Source organism: Ylistrum balloti, unplaced genomic scaffold (assembly GCF_031769215.1).
Source record: "Ylistrum balloti isolate Yb309-2 unplaced genomic scaffold, AGI_CSIRO_Ybal_v1 Utg370208, whole genome shotgun sequence".
NCBI classification, from domain to species: Eukaryota; Metazoa; Mollusca; class Bivalvia; order Pectinida; family Pectinidae; genus Ylistrum; species Ylistrum balloti.
Genome location: NW_026782179.1, coordinates 850174 through 877951, shown reverse-complemented (window position 1 = coordinate 877951; position 27778 = coordinate 850174). Strand labels below are relative to the sequence as shown.

At 33.5% G+C, this 27778-nt stretch overlaps 1 protein-coding gene across 1 annotated transcript in view; it reads right to left on the bottom strand.

The window, feature by feature from the left end:
- LOC132551633 (LLGL scribble cell polarity complex component 2-like) overlaps positions 1-26871 on the bottom strand; it is a 92255-nt gene extending 65384 nt beyond the window's left edge. The window contains exons 1-9 of the mRNA XM_060215810.1: positions 26726-26871; positions 22419-22530; positions 21272-21363; positions 10364-10503; positions 8417-8509; positions 7949-8029; positions 1819-1857; positions 1466-1556; positions 1179-1282 (exon numbers count right to left, since the gene is read on the bottom strand). Of these exons, the coding sequence (XP_060071793.1) occupies positions 1179-1282; positions 1466-1556; positions 1819-1857; positions 7949-8029; positions 8417-8509; positions 10364-10503; positions 21272-21363; positions 22419-22530; positions 26726-26854 (881 nt within the window). The 5' untranslated portion in view covers positions 26855-26871. The remainder of the gene's footprint in view (positions 1-1178; positions 1283-1465; positions 1557-1818; positions 1858-7948; positions 8030-8416; positions 8510-10363; positions 10504-21271; positions 21364-22418; positions 22531-26725) is intronic.
- Between the last annotated feature and the right edge of the window lie 907 nt (positions 26872-27778).

Here is a 27778-nt window from a genome sequence, read left to right as displayed (position 1 = left end):
TTTAACTTTATTTTTATTTTCTAAACTTTAATATTCTTTTTAAGGCATCTTGAATCATTTTTACACCTGCAATACAATATTAGGTATTGCTGATTGTTTAATTCTAACAATGTTTGGGCAGATTAACTTTTTCTCATCAGGATAATGTTTGAGCTGTTATATTTAGGATACATATATTTGTAGATGCAATGCAAACACATATATGAAGAAAATGCAGAGATTTCAAGACTTTATTTTAAAGAAAAGCTACTTTATTTGTACAATTAAGCAATAGACACAGAATTAATAAGTAGATATAACACTATCTAATCTACAGCAAAATTGTAACATCACACTTGTAACATTGCCAGTTAACAGAAGCATTAGAGAGACAGCAGATAAACCAACACGAAAAAAAGGGAGATATTTTGACTCCATCAATAAATTTAATCATGGCAAAAATACATTAAATGATTTACATAATTTTGTATTTTCTAAAATAAAAAATTAAGTTTAAATGAAAGTAATTTTTCAGGAAATAAATGTTCTGAAAATCTGTTGTTGAAAATGGATGAATGAACACAACATAATTTTATGAATTTTACATTTATGTTCAGTAGACAAGATGGAGGATGACAAAATATTTGCCTTAATAAACAACTAACCCAACATCAGTAAAAACATCATTGTCACACCACTACAAGAACCCGTCACACATGACATAATCAACAGGTGCTATCTATACAAGTCTTACCTGTCCACAATACTACAGAAAACAAAAAACACGGATGTGTTATAATCCCATGTAGTCATAGTATTTTCATTATAGTGTTACAAGAATCACAGTAAAATCTCTACATTACATCATGGTGTATAAGAAAAAACTTTGAAGATTCTCTTCAAAATAAAATCAATTTAAAAAAAAGAGCTTAAACAGAATCTTCACTACAGTAACATGCTGTATATAATCTCTTTTGTGTTATTTCATTGTGAAGTAGTGATTGCATTTTTGCCCAGTTCTCCTCCCCCATCCTTCCAACACTTATCTACTTATCTATTTATCCCATAAAACAAAACACAAGCCAATAACTTCATGATAATATAAACAATTCCTCATCAAAAAATACCTGTACAGAACAGGTTCAGTAAACAAGAAGAAAATATTGATCACATTTCACACATAAACAAATGATGATTACCTTTCAATGAGGATGCTGTTATCGTCTTTGAACTTTGTCTGTAATGAAAATGAGTTCTTTTTTTCTTCGTTCAATTGTAAAATCTGGTTCTCAAGTAACTGTACCTGTAAAATAACAAACAAAAAACAATGTATAATTCGCTTTCATAGTGGCTACTCATCAACAGATATAACACTAGATTTGTTTTTTCATTTGAGAAGGGAGACAACCCTATCAACTCTGAGGTATATTATTTGGTTAGAGGTCTATTGGTCATGTTATCGGCAAAGTCAATGGCTGACACTTACTTTGTCGTTGAGTTGATTAAAACTGCCGTCAATATCGGCCAACACCTCGTCATCCGGTGCAGGGCTCCGACTTTTGGGTGGGAAGTGATTACTAAAGTTTGAGAAAGATAAAAAGAAAATGAAAACTTGATATCCAATATACTTTTAATGTTCATCAATTATGGCGTAGGACAGAACTGTCACTAAGGGAATCTCATTTAAAATCTCACTTCAGAAATTTCAAAGGATGATATAAGAATACACGAATCAGGCTCAACAACAATTCACATATCAAGTTTAATCAAACATTTCCATTAAAAAAACAGAGTTAGTATATTGGCTGTGTTAGCTGATTGGGGCTAGCCTCTACTTACTTATTGTGTAAAGCTGCTGTGACTGATCGCCGACTGACACTGTAAGATGGAAATATAAAACAGAATTAATTTCTGTAGTATTATATACGCCCCACTGAACAGAACTCCTTCTCCAATAATGCTGAATTAGCTTCACAAGGCAAGGAAATCATCAATTTTATCTACAGAAATGAAATACTTCTATTCAGGAGTTGCAACAAATTGAATTGATAAAACAGTGTAAATCTTGTTATGTCTGAATCGCATACGTCATCATATAAAAGGAAAGATTCTATCTCTGAAGTGTTTACTGATTACTGAATGATATCAAGTATTTTCATCAAATCAAAGAACTACAATGACTCATCATCACACCAGGAACCTACAACACCTAAACATAAACTAAAAACATTCATAAAAATTGAGGAAAATTACCATACCGGTTGTACCTAAATTACAATATAAAGTTTATTAACTGCATCCCATAAACCTTCCTCATATTTACCTGGTCTATGTAAATATATACATATTTACCTGGTCTATGTAAATATATACATATTTACCTGGTCTATGTAAATATATACATATTTACCTGGTCTATGTAAATATATACATATTTACCTGGTCTATGTAAATATATACATATTTACCTGGTCTATGTAAATATATACATATTTACCTGGTCTATGTAAATATATACATATTTACCTGGTCTATGTAAATATATACATATTTACCTGGTCTATGTAAATATATACATATTTACCTGGTCTATGTAAATATATACATATTTACCTGGTCTATGTAAATATATACATATTTATCTGGTCTATGTAAATATATACAATTATGTAAGTAGAAAATACCTTTACAAAGAATCAGGTGAAGAAGTCAAAAAGCTAAGTCCACACTAATAAAGGATTAAGCTCTATTGTTATTGTGTAGGTTTGGACCATATGGCTTTGTGATTAATGACAGGTACAAGATAATCTGTGAAAGGCTACGATTTATCCCCTTAATTTGATAATCCTCTTGTTATATTACAAAGCTATAAACACACCGGTCCCTTTTTTAACATGTATAACCTCTATACAAACCAGGGTAAACTACAACAGGCATTTTATATCAATCTCAGGTAAAAGAGATACATGTTTAAACTGATTTTCTCAATATTTCCAGAAGTAATAAAATGATTCCAAGCTGTTTAATTTTTTATTTCCAAAATGTTTTTACCAACATATGATCATCAATATATTTTCAAAATGAGTAAATTAATGACAATTAGGATACTTTCAGACTTTCTAGAAACTAATTCATAACAACTTAATTGTAATATTTCACCTTAAGGTAAAAGATGGAAATTTATAAAATTGCTTCACCCCTTTAAAATGTGTTATCACTTCACACACGTATTAATTCAATCTTTTGTAGAAAGCAATTATCTTAAGAGAGATATGTTTTCATGGATCGTTGTTAAGTCAAACCCTCCAATCATCTTCACATAAAGCTGTCAATGAAAACTTGTAAATAAAATGTGTTTTCGACATGCTATATTGATGTTGAATCTCGATTCTGTCAACACCTCAATTTTATACAAAGTTATATAACATTCAACAATACATAAGATTAATGTAAAATGTAAAAACATTATGAATATTAGCATATTTTATGACATGGCATGCATTAGTTTTGAATTAATCTGTCAGGTGGAAATCAGATCAAGGGGAGATAACACAGAAGGACATGCCATCAAAGCTTTTAAATCCACACATCTATTAAATCTACATGCATATAATATCCTTTCATGTACAAATGGCAATAAACCACAACAAGCTTGGGATACGTTGATTCTTCTTTACAGGTACGTACCAAGCTTGTGGCGATTGATAACCATTTGTTGTTTGTCCCTCTTCTCCAATCACCCTCCATACCAATAGGTATCCGAGCATGGGATAAAGGAACCAACCAAACCCTTTTTATAGTTAGCAGCATTGGGTCTATCCATATATCTATCTTCTCATTAAAATCTATTGAAGTCAAGGTTCATAATTTCATACTTTGAGTACACAGTCCAATCTAGATATTACAGAATTTAAATGTATGTTTTAAAATTCTATTGTAAATATTTAAAATCTTAAATACTCTAACATAAAATATATTAGGGCCTGGGGACAGACACCTGAAACATGACCGAATCGATTAGTGACAACGACTTATTATAGGTCACACTGTGAGAAATTTATAAACTTCTTTATACAAAAAGCGTACACTTCATAACAATCCTGAAATATATTTACATACTTTTTACCCTTAGATTTCAAGTATCTTAACCTTTAGGCAACCGATTCAAGCTTTTTTATGTACCGGAATTTTACGACAGTATCAACCATCAATAGAATGATGATAAAATTGATGTGTGGCCTCCCATCATGAAACACACGAAAAATAAAACAATACCAAGAGGCCAGGACGAGGATACATTTCCATGTTAAGTATAAATACATCAAGCCAGGGTATGTTAGATGTTACTAGTGGTATATAGGGACTGAATGCCTCACTAGTCTTTTTTTATTTGTTTCTGTATATTGCTGCTGATTAAATAAATATCATACATTTACATAAGCCACTGAGTACTGACAGAATGTTGTTGATCTACTGGGATCCCCACTACGCACATGGAAGCCCGATGAAGAGCTTACAGGAACTGTCATAATCACTATGGTAACAATTGTCGCCACTCACTAGGAACGAAACGTCTACTCGATAGTGTAAGCCTGATTGATTATTTACGTCACATTATCATATATACAGCTCCATCTAAGTTCTTACATAAATACACATTCCTGTTTTTTATATCCTAACTATTACACAAACAAATCAAATGTTAATCTATCCTCTTATCATTGTAACAGGTTGCTTCGGTTCCTACTGTCAATACATCCACCATGATAAATAGTCACAACGTGCACATGTTTTTTGTGGAACCAAAAACTCAAGTTTTCAATGAATTAATAATTAACGAACATAAGGATCTTTTATGTGATTTATAACAACAAACAAAAAAAGCTATAGAATCTGACGAAACATTTCTAGCAATGTACTTAACAAAGCATAGTCGAAACATTTTACAGTTTGTCAATTTTAACACCATAGTGTTTAAGCCTGGTTGGTTGACTGGTTTGATTGCCCTCTTTAAGGTTACAGAGTACAGGTCATTAACACACACCATTTCACTGGGTGTACTATATTTGAATAGATGTATTTACATTTCACAAACAGAATAAAATTCCAAAATTGGTTCTGTCAACCCAGTGGCTTTAACAGAGGTTTCAACCCAGTGGCTTTAACAGAGGTTTTCAACCCAGTGGAATTAACAGAGGATGTCAACCCAGTGGCTTTAACAGAAGTTGTCGACCCAGTGGCTTTAACAGAGGTTGTCAACTCAGTGGTTTTAACAGAGGTTGTCAACCCAGTGGCTTTAACAGAGGTTGTCAACCCACAAGCTATAACAGAGGATGTCAACCCAGTGGCTTTAACAGAAGTTGTCGACCCAGTGGCTTTAACAGAGGTTGTCAACTCAGTGGTTTTAACAGAGGTTGTCAACCCAGTGGCTTTAACAGAGGTTGTCAACCCACAAGCTATAACAGAGGTTGTCAACCCAGTGGCTTTAACAGAGGTTGTCAACCCACAAGCTATAACAGAGGTTGTCAACCCACAAGCTATAACAAAGGTTGTCAACCCAGTGGCATTAACAAAAGTTGTCAACCCAGTGGCATTAACAGAGGTTTCAACCCAGTGGCATTAACAGAGGTTTTCAACCCAGTGGTTTTAGGCAATGTCAACCCAATGATTTAAACCAAGGTCAACCCTGTAACTTTAACCAAGGTCACCCCAGTAACTTTAACTGAGGTTAACCAAGTGATTTTAACCAAGATATACATGATAATATGAAGTACAGTACATGCCATTATTATAAATATGTGAGTTGGGTACAGAGAAAAGAAAGTGACAAAGAAAAAGAAATCAACTGTTACTTCATTGCTACAGAGATAACTGTAGTGTAGTTAAAAGTGCTGAAATTCGGTAGTAACTAGGTAGAAAATAAAAGTTAATATGAAGTATTAATACGGGAAGCTTACGATCGTAGACTGAAGGAACGGTACTCTCTAGGAGTTGAAAATGTGAAATGGCTAGAAAGACAGAGCAATGATAGGCAATGAATTCTTGGAAAACACTCTAAACCAGATTTCTAAACAAATACTCAAATGAATGGTTGTTAAAATTTATCTAAGATTAAATAAAATTGTCATATTTTTCTTGATAAGATTTTTTTAACAGCTGTGTTGGAACAAATAAGTAATGAGCAATTTTCTCTAATGGATTCAATAAATCTTTTGATAAATTTAAATTATATACATGTATATCCATCTCTGGACCTGTTAATGAAACTGCAACTTTTTGATGTTAGAATAAATGTTCCATACAAATATTTGATTGATAAAAATGTAATGATCTTATATACAGTACTTGGTATATGTACAAGTACATTGCAGGTATACATTAAAAAAAGTGTGAATACATGTGTAAAGTTTAAATCAAAAAAATTATGTAGGCATTAAAAACATAAACACACACATCTGAACCATAACATTGACAAAATAATGTTAAAAAGCGAGCCAGCTATCTACCAATTATAATGTAATGATATTCGTGTCAATACCTGTACGGATTTTGACTTATTCAATCTAATACTCAAGTGTTATCTTCTATCCTCCTTTACATAAAACACTGACAAATATTTTATTGTCAACAGGAGAGTTAGCCTTACTACTTAGTTTTACCTCAAGCAAAGGCAGAAGAAACGGATATACATTATTTCCATGCTTGTTTTAATTGGCGACTTCATTAAAAATTAAAGTCTACCTGTTTATAAGTCTTTTGATGTTATTTTTATAAAGTATTCAGGACCTAAAATAGCTAACAGGAGATTGATCACTATCGATCAATCTTTCCCATGACAATATATCTAAGCCTCTTTTGCTACAGATAAAAAATCAATAATACTTCTTACAGGGGTTTAATTTTAACGAGGTCAAATTCAGTCAGGTTTGATCCAGCCATGTATAGAATTTATTGAAACTGAAATGTAGTACGTTATATTTTTTTTCTAACTAAAATCTTGTGGATTGGCAGAAAGAATTGTTCAGTGAGTACCAGAGGACACTACTATATTTTTGAAAATTTCACTGAAGAAGTGAAATACATGTATCTTCTAATATTATTTCTATGCAAACAAATCTGAGGTATTTACAGGATGAATATTTTTCAAAAAAATTGGTAGGAAATTAAATTGCCAGAATAGTATTGTTTTTCAGTAATTTGCTTGGACCACATACTACGAATCAACATTTTATCTTGTACAAGGTCTAGTTGTACCAATTAACATGAATGCTTATCTAAAAATGTTCGGTAATGAAGTAACTAAAACCATGACAGTGTTCATGAGCGGTTCCTTTGCCTGCAGGGTTATTGCCCTGTGAACAGCCAGGGTCATTTTGAGTAAGAGTTTATTTGCAATTGCTGGTGGTTACCTCATTGAACAACATATGGAGGCCCATCACATGCCATCCAGATCAATTCATTAGGACATAAAATGTCTTGCCCAAGGACACTTGGCCCATTTTTCAGCTTCCTGAGAACCACAAGCTGCCATGGGTAGTGAACATGACAGTATATTACTAATTCTCGGTTTTAGCAACTTTTACAATACAAATTTAGTCATAATGTATTTGTGATAGTTCAATTTAGTTAAATCAGTTGTTTTATACTGTTTACTACTCAGTGTTTCGGTTAGATCTGAACCTCTTTATTCTATACTGATAAACTTTATTCTCCATTATATAGGCATCTGTTTCACATGCAACAAAAACAACATGCTTACGCGACGCAAACATTAAAATGGTGGTAATGAAACTCTACAGAAAGCCAAACAAAAACAAACTACTGTGTTACAAATATTTAAGCAGAAATATAATTAGTAACAAATAAAATCACTACAAAATAAGTAGCAAAAGCACACCTTCACCCAGAGTACAAACAGAGACGGCTGTAAGAGAAACAAAGACAGGCAACAGTGATCAGAAATATGTACCCTGAGGAATTGCGACGGTGATGCTTTTCTCGATAGTTAACTCCCCTCTTTGTCCGGATCTTGTGACAGTTCTCACAGCTCCTGTTGAATGTGATATTACATGATAAACATGATAAACAGAAAAACAATATCATTGTGATGAGGATAGAGCTAATACACTGCCAAGGTTAGCACATGGCTCATTGAAAGGACGATAGCTCCTCAAAATGACAACGGTTTTCAAAAGGACAAATGTGCAACAAGCTGTAATCATGTCTTTTTTTGTTGAGACTACCAAAGGGAAAGGTCAAAAGAGGTCAGTTTACATCTCTAATGGAATTTATCTCTAAACACAGGTGGTCTCTTAATACAGGTGGTCTCTTAATACAGGTGGTTACTTAATAAGGTATAAATATGAATCTGCTTTGTGGTGATGAGAAAGTGGGTGTGTCTTTGGTATAAAGGAAGAATAGGTCTATCTATACTTACTTGTTATGACTGAGGTGGTCAGATGTATCAGATTCTAGGTCATCTGCTTCTCCAAAATCTTCAAAATTTTCTTCGTCTGTACAATCAAGTCCACTGAAATATTCAAATTCAATGCCTGATTATTAAATATGATTTATAATTCTGTTTATATATATACTTCTTAAATCATGGTGACAGAAAACCGAGATCACATTATCAATTTTTGGGGGGATGTACAGATGTCCAATGATCTAAGATTACTTTACTAAGATTTTTATGAGTTGTGCAATTTCATGTTATAATTTTCACATAAAAACATGTGCATTAAAATAGCTGAAAAAAAAAATCATACAACAGTTTGATAGCCCAGGGAATAGAGGGTGCTTTTTTCTTATCACACTACCATGGAAATGCTGCCTATTGCCTAAATGATGGCTCCAAGTCACATAATTGGTTAAACTGTCCAATTAAATTTATTTCAAAGTTCAGTAGAGCATCGGGAGACTAAAAATGTAAAGTCAATTCACAGACATATAAATTAAAAGGTTATGAATGTCCCACAAAAAAATCTCCCCATGAAATCTTCATGTTTTTAACAGTGATTTAAGTATTTATATAAACAACAAACACAGTGGAATAATGACAAGTCGTCCTTACTCTGTACATACTTGATATTAAATTTCCTTCTTTTTGTTTTTGAAGAGAATTGTCTTAGGTACATGTAACATTTGGCTGTTACTGTAAGAGGTAAATAGGTAAGACTGTTTTAATACATTAGTTAAGACACCTGTTATAATACAGTTATTGGAGGTAGGTTGGAAGACACCTGTTATAATACAGTTATTGGAGGTAGGTTGGGAAGACACTTGCCTGTTATAAGACAATTGTTGGAGGTAGGTTGGAAGACACTTACCTGTTATAATACAGTTATTGGAGGTAGGTTGGGAAGACACTTGCCTGTTATAAGACAATTGTTGGAGGTAGGTTGGAAGACACTTACCTGTTATAATACAGTTATTGGAGGTAGGTTGGGAAGACACTTGCCTGTTATAAGACAATTGTTGGAGGTAGGTTGGGAAGACACTTACCTGTTATAAGACAGTTATTGGAGGTAGGTTGAGAAGACACTTGCCTGTTATAAGACAATTGTTGGAGGTAGGTTGGGAAGACACTTACCTGTTATAAGACAGTTATTGGAGGTAGGTTGGGAAGACACTTGCCTGTTATAAGAGAACTGTTGGAGGTCGGTTGGGAAGACACTTGCCTGCTATAAGACAATTGTTGAAGGTTGGTTGGGATGACACATACCTATTATAAGAGAACTGTTGGAGGTTGGTTGGGAAGACACTTACCTGTTATAAGACAATTGTTGGAGTTAGGTTGGGAAGACACTTACCTATTATAAGACAGTTGTTGGAGGTAGGTTGGGAGGACACATGCCCGTTATAAGACAATTGTTGGCGGTAGGTTGGGAAGACACTTACCTGTTATAAGACAGTTGTTGGAGGTAGGTTGAGAAGACACTTACCTGTTATAAGAAAGTTGTTGGAGGTAGGTTAGGAAGACACTTACCTGTTATAAGAGAGTTATTGGAGGTAGGTTGGGAAGATACTTACCTGTTATAAGACAATTGTTGGAGGTAGGTTGGGAAGACACTTACCTGTTATAAGACAATTGTTGGAGGTAGGTTGGGAAGACACTTACCTGTTATAAGACAGTTGTTGGAGGTAGGTTGGGAAGACACTTACCTATTATAAGACAGTTGTTGGAGGTAGGTTGGGAAGATACTTGCCTGTTATAAGACAATTGTTGGAGGTAGGTTGGGAAGACACTTACCTATTATAAGACAGTTGTTGGAGGGAGGTTGGGAAGATACTTACCTGTTATAAGACAATTGTTGGAGGTAGGTTGGGAAGACACTTACCTGTTATAAGACAATTGTTGGAGGTAGGTTGGGAAGACACTTACCTATTATAAGACAGTTGCTGGAGGTCCTTACGCACTGGTTCAGGGGTAGAGAAATCTATCAGAAGGCCTACTCCATCCTCATCTGTATTTGTATCATACTCATTAAACGTGTATGCACTTGCCTCGGACACTTCCTTACACTGCAACACAGGTAAACAAAGGACATGTTACTTTGGCTTCTGAAGGATATATTTATCAAAGTCAGAAAGCATTGCACTGTTGTATGCTGAATTAAAAGCATACTTCACACCTGTACCTCAGGGTGATAAATGATACTGACCACTGTCACAATATTTTCTTTTTGTCATCGACAAATGTAGTTCAAACAATATGTCACTGGTCCAATTCTTATTGTTCATGTGTCGAAGTTTTAACAATAAGGACTGCAAGTGACCAAAGAGTGCTCATTTGGGTTCAAATACCCTCAACACTGATAAAAAGTTTTTTTCACCAGCTTTAAGTTCCAGCTGTTGTAAGTCACTAAACTGTTAAACCTTTTATGTCTACAGGTTGGCCAAAGGCTACGTCACATATCGTTTATTTTACCAGAGGTCTCTACATTACAATATTGCCTCTAGTGTTAATGTGTCTGATGACTAATACTAAAGCAGTGCACATATAACTGACACCAGCTAAACACATCAAGATGTTACATAGTCACAACAAACCACTGTTAATAAGCTGTTTGTTTGACATATATAAAAATGTTTCAAGTCATTTTTCATTCCAAATGTTCATTTTCTATATAAAGATGTAAAATTCATCCTGTTAAATTGACAATTTAATTGCAGAAAATGTCGACTCATTCAAATCTATTGTTTGGTTATCACGAGCCAGCCATTCGTGTCTGGGAAAGTTCGGTCTGGTCGTTCACCTGTAGCTAATATCCTTCCTACACCTGGGACATCTCTGATACCTGTAGTGCACTACCCCTGACCATTATTTCAGTATCAAAGCCTTGGGCGTGCCTCGTGACTGATCCTGACATCATTACATGGATGGTTTTACTATCAGATAAATGATTACTTGTGTTATAAAGTTAACTCTGAGGTCATCTACCAGTGAGAATAATTTTTACAGAATTTAGACGAGATGACTACTATAATACCTCCGTCAATCTGTTTACAAAAGCGACGTGAGGAATGATGTTAAATTTAACTTGGAAGAGAATTTGAGAAAAAAAGCATTACATCTAAACAAAGAAAACATATACGTTTACCAGATAAGTATCACACAATCATGGTAGCAGTGTCAACGTGATGCCTTTTTCTCTGTCACACTATTATAGATGAGGACAACTGTAGGCCTTGACAGGGTTACACACACTCTAATCCATGTCTACCAAGTCATCATTTCTCATCCTTACCTTTTAACTTCATTCAACACATCATTGGATACTTTAAATCTTTTGTCTATAATGCTGCTATTTTGTAAAAGGTCATCATAATTACAGTTAATTTTCAACAGATAAACTTATAGTTTTGTCTCAATGAAATTAAATCTCACAGACAGACAAGTCAACAAGCTGACTACTTGGTATACTGAAATGTCTCACATTTGAATAGAATATTTAATCTTCGCTTTAAGTGTACTTGACATGGCTTTTAGAGAGTTTGAACAAGTGTAAGTAAGTTAAGATGAAGGATTGAGGACGTTCCCTGAGTACCACTCAACATATAAGCTCTACAGCGATCACTGAAAGTTGTCTAAAATTGACCTGTACTCCTGATAATGTGTGTTGTACATATTAACTCCTGAAACAATTAGAGTAAAATGTTGACATGTTTATTTCTGTAGGCCTATTTAGACCCTGTAGAGGTGTCTTATTAGAGGTATTTCTTCTTGTTACCGAGGCACCTTTATTTTTAGATTCTGTAACTGCAAAGATTGCAACATCATAAAATTTCACTTTCACTTGCAAACTCCAACTTAAGTGGTAACCCTGTATACAACATACACTTAATTTATGGTTGATAAATCAAAACAAGACTTTACACAGAATAAAATCTACACTGATGTTGAAGATTATTTCAGGCTGAGGGTGTGGGTTTTTTGTTTTGTTTTGACAACTGTCATCAGACTTTTGAAGAATTCCGTTCTATGCTATTTTTTTTTAATATTCTTTCAGGTAAAATGCTACAGATATAATTTTCTCACCAAGAAACTTAAACAGCTTCACTTAATCAACTGAGATGTCAGACCAGTTCAATGGTTAATTGGATATTTAAATGTGAGAACATGCTTGATATAATACACTATCTACTAACACGACGGAGGTCATTAAGTGTTCAATGCAGTAAGTGTTTACATGCACAGCCAGTCTAATGAACTTGTATTACAGATAAATCTCCTACACAATAACTATTACCACCTTCACAGTTCAGGGTAAAATGTGCCAGGTAAAGCGACTAATTATACCAACACGGATGTAAAAATCCCGTCAAACAAGTCCATACACTACCTGTACACAACTAATGAAAAGAATTTACAAAGAAAACAGAAGTCAAAAGCACCTTTTACTACCAAAATAACAATTAAACTGCACAATACAGTTGTGTCTCATCTTGGACTCGTCAGTGATGTTAGGGGCGTCAATTTTGAAAGCTAGGAGGCGACCGAGGAAAATCCAAACAGAGAAAAGTCATTGAGCCTCGCTACCTATAGTTAATAAGTCATTGCACTCAATCAGAGTTGTGTTTTTTTTTATGTAAATATAAACAATACAACTGTAAACATAATGCATGTATCAACACAAACAATATGTCTTATATCAACACAAACAATATGTCTTATATCAACACAAACCAGTATAGTACTGAGTACACACAAACAATATGTCTTATATCAACACAAACAATATGCCTTATATCAACCCAAACAATATGTCTTATATCAACCCAAACCAGTGTAGTACTGAGTACACACAAACAATATGTCTTATATCAACCCAAACAATATGTCTTATATCAACACAAACCAGTATAGTACTGAGTACACACAAACAATATGTCTTATATCAACACAAACAATATGCCTTATATCAACCCAAACAATATGTCTTATATCAACCCAAACCAGTGTAGTACTGAGTACACACAAACAATATGTCTTATATCAACCCAAACAATATGTCTTATATCAACATAAACCATATGTCTTATATCAACACAAACAAAATGTCTTATATCAACCCAAACCAGTGTAGTACTGAGTACACACAAACAATATGTCTTATATCAACACAAACAATATGTCTTATATCAACACAAAAAATATGTCTTATATCAACCCAAACCAGTGTAGTACTGAGTACACACAAACAATATGTCTTATATCAACACAAACAATATGTCTTATATCAACCCAAACAAACAATATGTCTTATATCAACACAAACAATATGTCTTATATCAACACAAACAATATGTCTTATATCAACACAAACAATATGTCTTATATCAACCCAAACCAGTGTAGTACTGAGTACACACAAACAATATGTCTTATATCAACACAAATCCACACAGTATCAACCTGATATCAACCGAAATCCTTGACAGTAAGTATTGATACACCATGAAAAACTATCTACCACAGGTAATTGGCTGATCTATAACAACATTACCTGACTGCCTGTAGCCGATACATCACAGCACCAATACCTGTCTCCGGCTAGCGACACAACATTAATATGTACACAAGTCTGGCAGCAATATATGTGTCAATATTTGCCAACATTATCAATAAACAATTCCCGGTTCAATAAGATTAGAGCAACTTACTGTGAAGGACGGTGTAAGTTCGTCCTCTGCCATCTTGTACAATGTCACTTATTTTATTTCGAGAATGGCGTCAACAACAGAGATTTTCTTTTTTTTTCTGTCCCTCAGGGTAAACACTGCGCAGTGTGCGAATAGACGGAGATGACAGAAAATTCACCTGTAAGTCTGATTACTTAAAAGCTACCTTAATGCTATGTCCGTCAGGTGAATTACACATACAAACCAGTAATGACCCACAAAACACATCTGTTAATGTCACTGCAAACATGTACATTTGCTAAAAATCTGACATATCATTTCATGACAGAGCAGTTGACTTTAATATCAAAAGGCAACACAACATTTAAATCTAAAATGATTCTGTACAACAAGAGGCACCATGGGCCTATTCTGTTCACTTGCTCTAAAGCCTTAAAAAGATTTTGCTTATCTATCCAATTTCTGCAGACTTGGAAGTTCATTCTATTTCCAAATACCATAGAACACAATGACTCTGGGCCTATTGGTTATTTCTTTTTTTGTGTGTGAGAAAAAGTTCTTATCACATTTTGACCCTATTACCTTGAAAGTTTGTCAAGGTCATTCATTTGAGAAAGCTTTGAAGACCTCAATCCCAGCTAGTGCTACAGTCTTTATATCATTAATCCAAGTCTGTTGGTAATTGCAAAAAGCTGTTTAAACATTTTCACACTTTGATCCCTTTGACCTTGAAATTGGTCAATGTCATTCATTTGAACACACAGAGTAGCCCTTCAATCCAGTATTCTACAGGCTAAATATTAGTACATGTACCCTGGTCCTCTTCTTTAAGAGCATTTTTAGTATATTAGGAATATGTTTCCATATATTATTTTTGTCCTGGTATATAGTTTGCTGACTTTTAAATATATGTATGATTTCTTAAGATAGACTTTTTCAACTAAAATGTTAAGTATTTGTTTTATAAAAAGTAATTTGGATAGGTTATAGAAAGGCAATGAGTGACATTTAAGTACTGTATGGCATTCAGGTGACATCTCTGTCTGGAATGTTGCATGTAAAACATCTATTAAATCAATGAAGCTTCTATATAAGAAAATACCAGACATTTTACCCTTTTCCCCACTCCTACTGCCCTGTATACAAAGTCTAATAGCATATTGATTGCTGTATCAATAGAAATAACATTGAATGGGTTATTGATTTCATTTAAACACAATTTTTCTGCACAATATATCTACATTTTACTGCCTATAATCTATGCTGGTGAATGAACTGACAAGCAGTAAACCTCATTTTTGTTTGTTTGTAACAGGTCTCCTTAACACTGGTAGCAAAAATAGCTGTTTTCTTTTCATTTTAATTCTAATCTTTCCTCTATTAAATGAAGGTTAAAATACATGAGACACCTGGCCATGATTCCCTATACTTACTTTAAAGTTCAGGTAGGAATTTCTTAGATTTAAATGTAATATGTTTATATACATAAAGTATACTATTATCATGCATACAGATATACATTTTTAGGGCAAGGTCACACAATGGAAATAGTGATTTAAATAAAGATTTCTTTAACAGGTTTCTCCTGAAATATTTTAATGAACTTATATCTACACATATCTACAAACAAACAATCCAGGGTTCTATCAGATTATATCCAATGTAATTACAAATATCTGTCAGGAGGTCGTACTCTGGTTCTAGTCTACAACCCAACCCCATTGACATGATTACAGCTCTTACATACTGTGTACACAGTCGTAGTTTTTTCATCATTGCTTCGTCCCGAAAGTATCACCAGGTCACACGATAACATTTACACCATATATAGAATGAAGTTATATGTGCACATGCTACGGTAGCGGTAGTATCACAAGGCTAGGTCTATTAGTGATAAATACCGACGAGTCACAATAATTGCATGTAATAATACTAGTGCATTGCTTCAAACCAAACTTTTAACAAGCAGATATACCACAAAATTTTGTGTTACTAACTTTCATGATTTCAGGAACTTATTTTGTCAGAGGAACCCACTTATCTCTGTTTCTTTTCCTTAATTGGCAATCTTTTTTTTCTGACAGGTCATCCAAATGTAATATTTCTTTTGATTACTGCTTGAAAACCCAGTAAAAATCTGAGTTGTTCTCACATCAGGTTCAGTATTTAACACTTAAAGTATGTAGTGAGATTTTTTGTTTTTCTTAGAGAGACAGTTTCTTCCTCAGTTCCATTTTAAGGAGACTTAACAAAACCATAACAAGGAAACTGGCAAGGGAGATAATTTTGCAAACTGATCATGTATCCCTACAGAAAAAAATCAGCTTCAGTGACATTTCGTGGATAAAATCTTAATGGTACCCTGAACTGCAGAATTTAAGTGATATGAAACAAAATAAAATTACTGTTTTATGACAAAAATGTATATTGCATCATTGTGTTACGTTTAATCAAATCAAAGTGCAGACATATAACTGCAACATTTAACCCAACCCTGTAACAATAAAATTTATTTAATTCTATGGTGGTACCATTAACAGGACCGGAAACTCAAAACAGCTCCCCTTAGAAATATATCCTTTCTGGTACAGTAGTTAACATATCACGTTTTAACTTCAGTAACGAAATCAATACACGGGGTATCTATGTTATTTATCACGATGACATGATAATGCTGTGTTATTAGTTTTCACAACATCTATTCTCTATTTCAATTGTGTTACATCCATAAGTGATCCAAACAATTACATATTTTAAAAATTTCTGATTTCCCAAGTGAAATTTCTTACCACTTTGGTTTGTGATTTTAAGACATGCTTTCCTTTGTGACCAGTGATCTCTAAGTTTGCACATGATGAATGGTTTTAGTTGTCAGTAATTTAAGTATTTAAACGTCATCACAACGGAAGGAGTAATGATTTTTTTTTTGTTTCAAAATGGATGATATACTTTTTATGAGACAGAGAGGAACTCCACAGCTGTACATCAAAGTAAGCTTTAGCCTTAATTGGAGTCACAGATCAGACCATTCTTTCTGGATCAGCAGTAAACCACATCAGAATAGTCAGGAAATGGCTTGTGCCTTAGTTAACTTTTTTGAACATTTCCCTAAATAAACTTGCTGACAAAGGAAGGACATAATTATGCATTGGTGATGAGTTTGATATGACTCACAGTTAAATACAGTACGTAACAGAACTGTATGTATTCTAGAACTAAGAAGTAAGCCACTGGATGTGTCTCACTTCCCAGTCATTTTGTTCAATTACTGCTGACTTGTCGGGTATGTAGTGTACAATGTATATCCAATGATACATATACAATGTTAATATCTACAGTCCCATCATCCCTAGATACATTTGTATGTGATCGTCACACGCTGCAAAGTCAGTTTTTTTACCATGATCGTCACGGACTCCAAAGTCAGTCTTCTTTTATTTACATGATCGTCACACTCTGACAAATTTAGTATTTTTTGTATCATTTTATCACATAAACTGATAATTATTAATAAGTGTAGTAGTGAACAATAACAGTATATAAAGAGCCATAATGGTGCGTATGTACCTGTAGGTTTAATGTCGTCCCTGACAATAGTTAACACTGTACCACTATCTCTACATCAGTTAAGTACATCACTCCATGATGGATATAAATGATTATCATAACTGAGATGACAATCTGTATACCTGTTAACAATGACTTACCTCTGTTTGGACCAGGTGTATATACACCAGTGTACTGTGTGTATACACTGTCTATAGGTAAGTAAGATTACAGTAGGTACAGACATGTGACTTGCACTATACATGCATAATCAGTTTACTTAATAAAGTAAGATTATAGCAGGTACAGACATGTGACTTGCACTATACATGCATAATCAGTTGGTACAGACATGTGACCTGCACTATACATGCATATTCAATTTACTTATTAAAGATTACAGAAGGTACAGACATGTAACTTGCACTATACATGCATAATCAGTTGGTACAGACATGTGACCTGCACTATACATGCATATTCAATTTACTTATTAAAGATTACAGAAGGTACAGACATGTAACTTGCACTATAGTTTACTTATTGCTGCATAGTCTTGTACACAGCAAAATGACTCAATTTTTTGGCTGATCAGTTCTGGAAATTTTGTATAGGGAAGTTTTGCCTGCCCTGATTTTTGCTAACATTTTATACATTCATTCGGCAGCCTTTGTTTGGAAGTTTTACTATCTGTATTATGTAATGACTCAATTTAAACAAGGACTCAGATAACAATTTGTCAAACTTCTCTTACTGTGGATAAACATTATTTATCATACCATTGCAAAACAAGCTTAAGAAACCCAAGTACCCAAGGAAACCCCATGTGGTCTGACATCTGGGTTCATACCTTTCCACATCCAATCACGGATCAACCCCTGTCACGAGTGTGTTACCGCGGCACCACCCAACCATTTTTATCCTGTATTTACCTGAACAATTCTATATTGCTGAGACTGTTTCAATTACAACTGATAGAATGAATTCTGAATGTACACTTTATGTATACATATTATTACCATCTAATTTTGTAGTTTGTTACTGTACAAGTACACAGTACAGGTCACCTTGCTAGCCTTAGCTAGTGGGAATTCCCCTTCAGTGGAATGGAAGAGTGTCCAGATAGAGATTTAAGGGTTGCTAGTTCGAACCCCGGTAGGAAAGAGTGTTTTTCATTACACCTTCCTACTACAGATTTGATGCTGACGACCACTTGACAGTTGGAAGCTATAGGAGACTGAGATGCATCCTTGGGGTGTAAGAACTTTGGTTGTTGATGTTGTCTGTAGGGTCAAAGACTTGTAATGGAAGAAGAAGTGTAGAACTTGAGAGCATGTGTCGCCTTTCTAGCCTAGAGTGAATTTCTGTTAAAAAGTAGTCCACCATAGAGTGATTGACTAAAGACTACACAGTCACCAGTTCCGACCCTGGCACAGACAGGGTGTTTTTCATTACTCCTTCCTATTACACATACATCCTATATTTAGTGTAATACTACTTTACATGTAATGATATACATGAGTAGTATAGACATATGTAGGTATTAACTGTGGTCCATATGCAACATTTTGATCAAATGTATAGGATAATATGTTATATTTAGAGTAAATACCAATCTGACCATAAAATTCTAACCTAAATATGAAAATTTATGAGTTCAGTGTTTCAAGAAGATAGCACACTATATATGGCACATTTATCCTTGTACCATACACAAAGTCGTCCCCGCGGGAACAGACCACTTGACAACATCCTGTAAATTGTACATAACATTAGCTTATCTTGTATAGCACTTCTGACTGACTTTAATCACCAATTGTTGACTTCCAACATCTATCTTGGCTTAAAACTATCACATTCACCTTAAATTTTAAATCTAATTAGTATCCTTAATGTATGTAATTAAGATGAGGGGCTGAACTGTACTTAACATAATTATATATAATCCATAGGCCCATTTCAATGCAATCATAACTTAGACCCAGAAGTGTTTCATCATTATACAGTATGTGTGTCGTCGTCGTCGTCGTCGTCGTCGTCGTCATCATCATCATCATTAAATTAATTAATAAAATCAATTTTAATTTTTTGATCATCATCATCATCATCATCATCATCATCATCATCATCATCATCATCATCATTAAATTAATTAATAAAATCAATTTTAATTTTTTGATCATCATCATCATCATCATCATCATCATCATCATCATTCATCATCATCATCATTAAATTAATTAATAAAATCAATTTTAATTTTTTGATCATCATCATCATCATCATCATCATCATTAAATTAATTAATAAAATCAATTTTAATTTTTTGACATTGCTTATATGTTTATGAAGTAAGAACCTTTCCAATAAAGATGCAAATGTTTATTTATGGTAAAATTTAATAATCAGTCTTTCAACGAAAAAAAAATTTGATCTAGTTAAGCTATTACACATGAGAACAGGACATCAGTCCCAATAAACTCCTCTATAATGACTTTAATTTTGACATGTGGATTACGCCTCCATAAAAATTGTTGAGTTAGTCCCAGTAATCTGGAGAAACTTACATCTTACCGAGTCTGATGCTGTCAGGTGTAATCCCTATATAGTAGCAGTATATATAAGCATGTTATAACATACCTGGTATAATTATACCTGTCTAGTTAATGAGCAAACCATACATCAATGTGTACAGATCAATATCACTGTATTTAGATCGCTATGCATATATTCAAGAGTATCTGATGCTCTTATATACCGTATTTATCATACCGTAAGCCCTGTGGGGACAACACATTATCTTTGAATCAAAGTCAGGGGGTGGGCTTATTACAGAATAATGATATAGCATTTGTTGGTCATTTTACTTTACAGTAATAGATATGAGTGGGCTTATTACCAGACATGGGCGTATTACCTGATAAACATATTTATGTCAGAAATTCACCATCTGGCTCCATTCACACTTATAGTAATGAATACTATACTTGTAGGTCACAGTGCACTTTATAAGTAAATAACTACACACAATGTATCAGCTATATTGAAAGTTTTTCCGGGTTCAATAACCATCAAATACCACAGCAGTGAGACTACTATAATCAATATAGACTAGGTATCATGTGTGTATTGATTTCACATTCCTGTGTATTGTGTATCTGGTATAATTCCATTGATAAATGATGTCATAACTTATGAAGGCATTACAGGAGTTACAAAAGATGAGTAAATCGTATTTGTAGGTGTAACATATAACGGAGACTTTCCATGTAACAGTATGATTTGGTTAGGTATAAGTTTATCAAAAACAAGAATATTTCTACCAGATTATCAGGGGTTTGTACAAACATCACCTTTAAAATTCCCTCTGAGAAAATTTGATAAATTTTGTGACGATATTCAGAAAAAAGATGAAATATGGACGGAATACTTCAGAACATAGTTCATTGCACAATGTAACATATTCAATTAACAGAAAAAAGTGATTTCTAGTACCATAAATGATATTCATCAGAAACAATGCTCTGTGTATGTAAGAAAATATTCAATACTTTGTCTGGAGTAGTTGAAGTTACATCAACACCAAATACACTTATCTTACCTCGGTAGGTGAGACGTCTCCCAGCAGCTCTCCTATTCCGTTACTGGCAAAGCTTGTGGACAGGTCAAACGGGCTTTTGGAGAGGTCAGTTACTACAACAGAGGCCAATGATATAAACTAAACAGAGGGTGTAACACAACTGTATCTCTAACTTCACACAAACTCAGTACAACACATGGCTTCATTACTCAAAACACAGCATCTACATCAGCCTTTAATCTGGCTTAGACATCAATACTGAATGTAATATATGCCAAATCAGTTTCGATAGCTAAAAAATATTGTCTGAACTGAAGCACATTTCTGTTACACATTTATATCCTACCTGTTTTATAAATGATTGTTCTCCTGTAATTTATTTCTAACATATCCCACAAAAATTTATTTACTAATTTTGTAAGAAATATTCACACTATTTAGGATGATAGTATGAACTTTCGTATTCATTATATAATTACAGAACATAAGTTACCCACATGTTAAAGTATATACAAGTGTTTGTGATTGCCTCTTGAATTACTCTTCAGTAGAGATACAAGTGCCTTTTACATTTTAAGTAGACCTACTAATTGTTAATTTGACTTTGAGTGTTTCATCACAAATTTTATTTTCAGAATTAACATTTCCCTTAAGTAATTGGGAAACATTAACAGCTCATTAAAGCATCTCATTATTGAAGTAGATGCTTTGATTCTAAACTAAATCATCATCACTGACAGTATTCTAGTTTTTTTCCTTTTTCCTGTAAGTCAAATTAACAAGACTTTTCAATGTAAAAAAAATCAGCACTTGTCACATTTCAGTTGTTCTCTCGTGATAGGTATACATGTATTTAATGACGTATCTGATAGTAAAAGTACAAACCTAAAGGAGAACCCCTCTGTATGTCTATTCAATGTATATTAATTTGTAAATGAGGACTTGTACTTATATATCTTTATAGCCATTTGTCTGTCAATCAATAATGTAAATCAAAATAAAAAAAACACTTATCTATGTAGATATGATATATAACACTGATGTTAATTACATCCAAACACACTGACATACATATAGATGTATTTGTCTATGTACAACATTTATAGATGTGACAGATACATCAACTCTGTGAGTACACAGACTACAACACTGGTAGACTTATCATTACCTGGTGTCTGAGGCTGAAGTTCAAGTATTTGATTAACACCTTGGCAGAAATCGTCAAAATTAATCTTCCCTTTCCCTTCAGGATCAAGAATCTGTACAATGCCGACTACGTTCTGAAAAAAATGAAAAAAAAATCATGAAGTGAGCTGTTTTAATAATGAATATTTGATTGATATAAAATACACATTAATTACATCAGTTTCAGTACTTAAGTAGAAGAACATCATCTCTCTTTTTGCAGATAAATCTATAACAAAAGGATGCAAAAAGAAAATATTTGTGTCCATATAAGTAAACATACAAAAGTATATCAAGTATTGCAATTAGAACAGTTAGGATCATTTCTTACAGTAGGTAGTGACTACCTCATTGAATATCATGTGGAAGGTCCACCACTTGCTATCCAAAAAAATATGTAGCTACATGATTTAGCCAAGGACTCCCAACTACAACAGCTATGGCAGACTGTGATACGTTTCTTAATAAGAAACACAAATTGCCTTGTGTACAGATCGAACCATACACCTCGGATCTTTGTGCATACACATGGCACGTTTTCAGATGATCAGGTTACCAACTTAGCTATCTCAGCCCCTTGTCATAATAGATGAATAAACCAAGAAAATTATCAATTACAGAAGATGCTTTAGAAATCAGATTGTGATTTTTGCTACAAACAATAACTCTAATATGCTGTACATTTTTTTTAAAGTTAACCAGTTTCACTATAAATGACTGAGAAAATAACAAAATTGGCATTGTTTGTTCCAATGTATGGGTATATCAAATATTGTATGATACAGTCAATCAGATAATGACCTACATGTGTACTACCTTGTATTATTGTCTGATACCTATGGATCACAATACACACAGATATCATTGATATAGAGGTACTGTACATGTACACAAAAAGTCATTAGATATGTGGTCATAAATGTCATGGTTACATGAACATAAATACAATATCAATGAGGCCAGATCTGTCAACACACTAGATATAACACTACATGCTGCATTTGTATATTTATGTTATAAATAACAGAAATTAAGTATATCTCTGGTATAACAATAGGAAATTCTATAACCATTATATTTAGCCACATTGTACCATTGAATTTGGTGCTTATTCCAAAATTTCAAACAAGGTTAATATAGCTCAACCACAAAATATATTGTAGGTCATTCTAGACTAAAAATTCTGCTTCTGAATTAGAAATTTGTAAAACATTTCAAATTTAATAACATAGGTATTTATTCAAAATTCAATATAAAAAACAGCAACTTAAAAATTGGTAGTAATGGAAGGCAATCACACTCTTCTCAGCTAATTCACCAAAAACTTGAAGGATTCGTAATGATTGAAAATTTATATCAAACATATGGATAACATGATGAAATTTGCATAAATATACTCTACATATCTTGATTAAATCAATAAGTTTATCATCATAGACGGATTCACATTCTATAGACTATGAAACCCCAGATAGGTCATTTCACCTGATTAATGTAGGTCAAATGAAGCATATGTTACATGCATGCAGCAAGGCAACCTTATACCCTTTACTGAACATTTTGTCTGTGCATCACTTGAACGTGTACAGATGTAATAGTCCTGAAGTTAGATAACTAGCTTACACACACTCTGCAATAGAATTCTCATGCCAACATTGTTGAGTGGAAGATGAAAGGTACATGTATGTAGCGTGTAGTTGTAGTGAGATATGGCCCTAAACATGAAAATAACTTTCTATTACAGAAGTGTAAGTTGTTTTACACAGGAGATATTGATGCAAGTTATGAAAACTTAACCACAGTTGGTGGAAGAGTTTACTGTATGTTGTACTCATAAATAATGGTGGAGAAAGTCTCAAGAAACACAATTTATTTGAATTAAAAAAAAAAAAAATGCTGATTCATGCAGGAGGACATTGAGATATTTATAAAAAGTTACAAAAAAAATCCAGGTAGTAATGTGACATATATTATCAGGTACAGATAAGCTTCAATTACTAGAACTCAATAATGTTAAAACCCCAATAGATAGTTTACCGTCCATGTTTATCTTTATAATGTACTAAGTGTGATGAATATTTATATATAACAGATTAAAGTTATCTTGTTATTGACCACTATATATACTATCTACACTCTGACCATATTAACTGCAAACATTGACCACCTATATAGTACTACCAATATACTAGTAGGTACTGATACATTAGTATATGAGTACATTTAAGGCAGTCTCTGGTGTTGACAGAACAGATTTTCTACGGTAGTGCTCAATGATAAAGCTTTACAGCTTCAGCAGATCTATTATCTCATAGTATCAACAAACTACCACAGCAAGCCAATAAGTAGCCACTGTCCGTATGGTCCCACATCTATGAGCCAGACAAATTCAATTACTTGTTACATATTAAGTAAACACTATCTTGGTTGCTATCATAATAGCTGAATAAGACATTTCAATAGGTCAAGGTTTGCTCTTCCGACTCTGACAATATAACAACATCATCATTGATTTTTTCATTGGCTACAAGTTCATTAAATTAATAATAACATTTATACAAAATACATAATTTCAGCATTTGGATAAATGTAACTCGAAACTGCATCTGCATACTCTGTTTACACACTTTGGAAAGCTCTTAGACTAAATCACTACTGCTGAAGTAAAGAACTATTTACTACCTGAATTTTATGTGTACCCATGTAGACTAGGCTGTTGAATTTTAGTAATTTCAGAAGCCATACAATATTTTCCTGGAAATCAGAGGGTCACTAATATACTAAGCTTCAAAGTTTAAGCTAAGTTGGAGTAGTCAGCAACACACTTTGATTCAAGCTTTTATTGACTAGTCCTGTATGTTAACTTTGTTCCAAAATTGATGGAGATCATCAATATCATTATAGGGCAACATCCTGATAAACATCATTCCTGAATGATATCAAATGTAGTTTTATGGTAAATTCAATCGTCCTTGACCTGGCATGTTTATATTCAGTGAAAGACCGATATGATTGCATGATAATTATATAAATGACACATCAGAGGACCATATCAGACACCCCCAGCTATTTAGTTGGGGTCAAAGGGTTAAGAGTCACACTCCACAATGCCATTTAATGTACCTCATACAGGTTTTCTGATCTGATTAAATCTAGAGTTGGATTCTATAAATACATGTAGGTGTAAAATGTACCTGACACTGATGCCTGAGGACACCAATGAATACTGGTAATGTCAACCACATATTGGTAACTTCCTCAAAAGTTTGGGAGACATTGTTATATACTAGATATTGTAGAGTAGTCAGTGATCTTTTTGCTCTATTTTACAGCCATAAACAGGCTGTTTCCCCAAGTCAAAATTGGTGTTATTTTCCCAAAATGAGGCAAAATTCAAAATAGTTTCCCATTTTTTTCTGAAAATTCTACTTTATTATACCAGTTCAAAAAGGTATAGACTGCTGTAAAATCAACATAGAAAAAACACTGATTGTGAGATAAATACAGTTTGCTGTGGCTATACAACTGTAGACTGAAATATTCTTTCTGTGATATCATTTCATAAATGTTAAAGCACATCCTTTTTAAATCACAAAAGCATCATGCATTTTCAATTTGGGTATTAATGGAAATGACACAACAGGAGCAGAAAATAAGAGATGGAAGTAATTCTATTTTTATCTCACACACAAACACTCACATATATGTATTTTGGTTGTAAGGGTAAATACAAATTTGTTGCGGGCACACAGTTTGTTTTCTTTTGCAATGAAAATTATAGTAAATTTGCTGAGTGACATCCACATTGCACATTTCTTACCACAGTGATTAAAGGTTGATAGTTAACGCCTACATCTTACCACAGACTGACCATAATTTTAATACCAGTGAGGTACCCTAAGGTACATGACTTTGTATGCTGTCATATGTATAGATTATATTTCAAGAAACTGTCCTTTGTATCCTACATTTGTCATGGAAACTGGTGATGACAACAAACAGAAGCAATGACGAGTGCATAAGTTCAGCCATAGACACCGGTTATCGATCGCTGTTTTGTTTACAATCTGATCTAAAGATAATAAGTCATCTGTCAAACAGAAAACACACCGCCGTGTAGGTTCGTGTCATCAGTATGAAGCAGATGTATGATACCAAAAGAAAAAATACAAACTGTAAAATGACTTCTTATTCTATAATTAGAAATTCACGTGTGAATCATCGCTTGAAAACGTCGGTTATATGCATTCAAAGAACAAGCTGTAACGCCCCTGTTTTCGCCATTCTTACCTCATCACTGTCAGCTCCGAAATGTTCTTTAGCCAAATTCTTAAAGTGATCAACGGTTATATAGCCTTCCTTTTCAACATCACACACATCGAACACAGATTGAAGTTTTCCCCTTAAATCTCCGTCCATCGCCTTCTTTTCTACACCCCCACCGCCTTTCACCTTTGGTGAACTATCCAACAATCTGTCCATACAGGTAAATTTGACTCAACTGGTGCCGAAGAACTATGAAAACAGGAAGTGCGTACATCATTAAATATAGTTCATAATAAATGTGCACCTTTATTTATCATATGGTATATGTTTGATCTACAGAACACCCCACCAAGCAAACTGTTAAATTTTATGAGTTGTTTTCGTTAAATAATCACTTTGGTTGATCAATTAATTTTTAGCCATAACGTTGAAAAGAGTGCGGATTGATACCTCCATGTCACTTCCTAGTGTGGTCGACAGGTGCGATGTTGTGCAAACAAAGTGTGGTTTCCGATAGGAAGACGTCAATGGAAAACGTTGTTGATGAAAATTTATTTCTCCAGTTCATTTAAGAATACTGTAAGTTTTTATTGCAATATTAGTAAAAACACTTACGAATTGAAAAAAGTTAGTATAATCTTTTCTAGTTTCAGTTTCAATTTATACCTCGTAGCAAGGGCGACAACTCGTACGGATTCCACCGAAAGCTCGTATTGTAACGCTCAAGCGACTGCGAAATTATCAAACAGGTATGCAAAATGTATATTTACGACAAAGAAGTACCAATATACCTTATAAAAATTATTTCTATTATTATATTTCAATCAGCTCATACTAAAAAAGGGAGAAAGTGAAATTTACTTATAATTTTAGGAATTAATTCGATATAGTTTAAATCACACCTTCTGAATAACAATTACACTTATAGATGGAAAAGGACGTTTTTAAGTTGTCATAACTTGTATCCAACTTTTTTTGAATTTTTCAAATAAAATGTGCTTAAACTAAAATATCTTTTGATCGCACGACGGAAAAGAGATTATGGATAGACCGCAAATGAAGACATGTACATTTAAT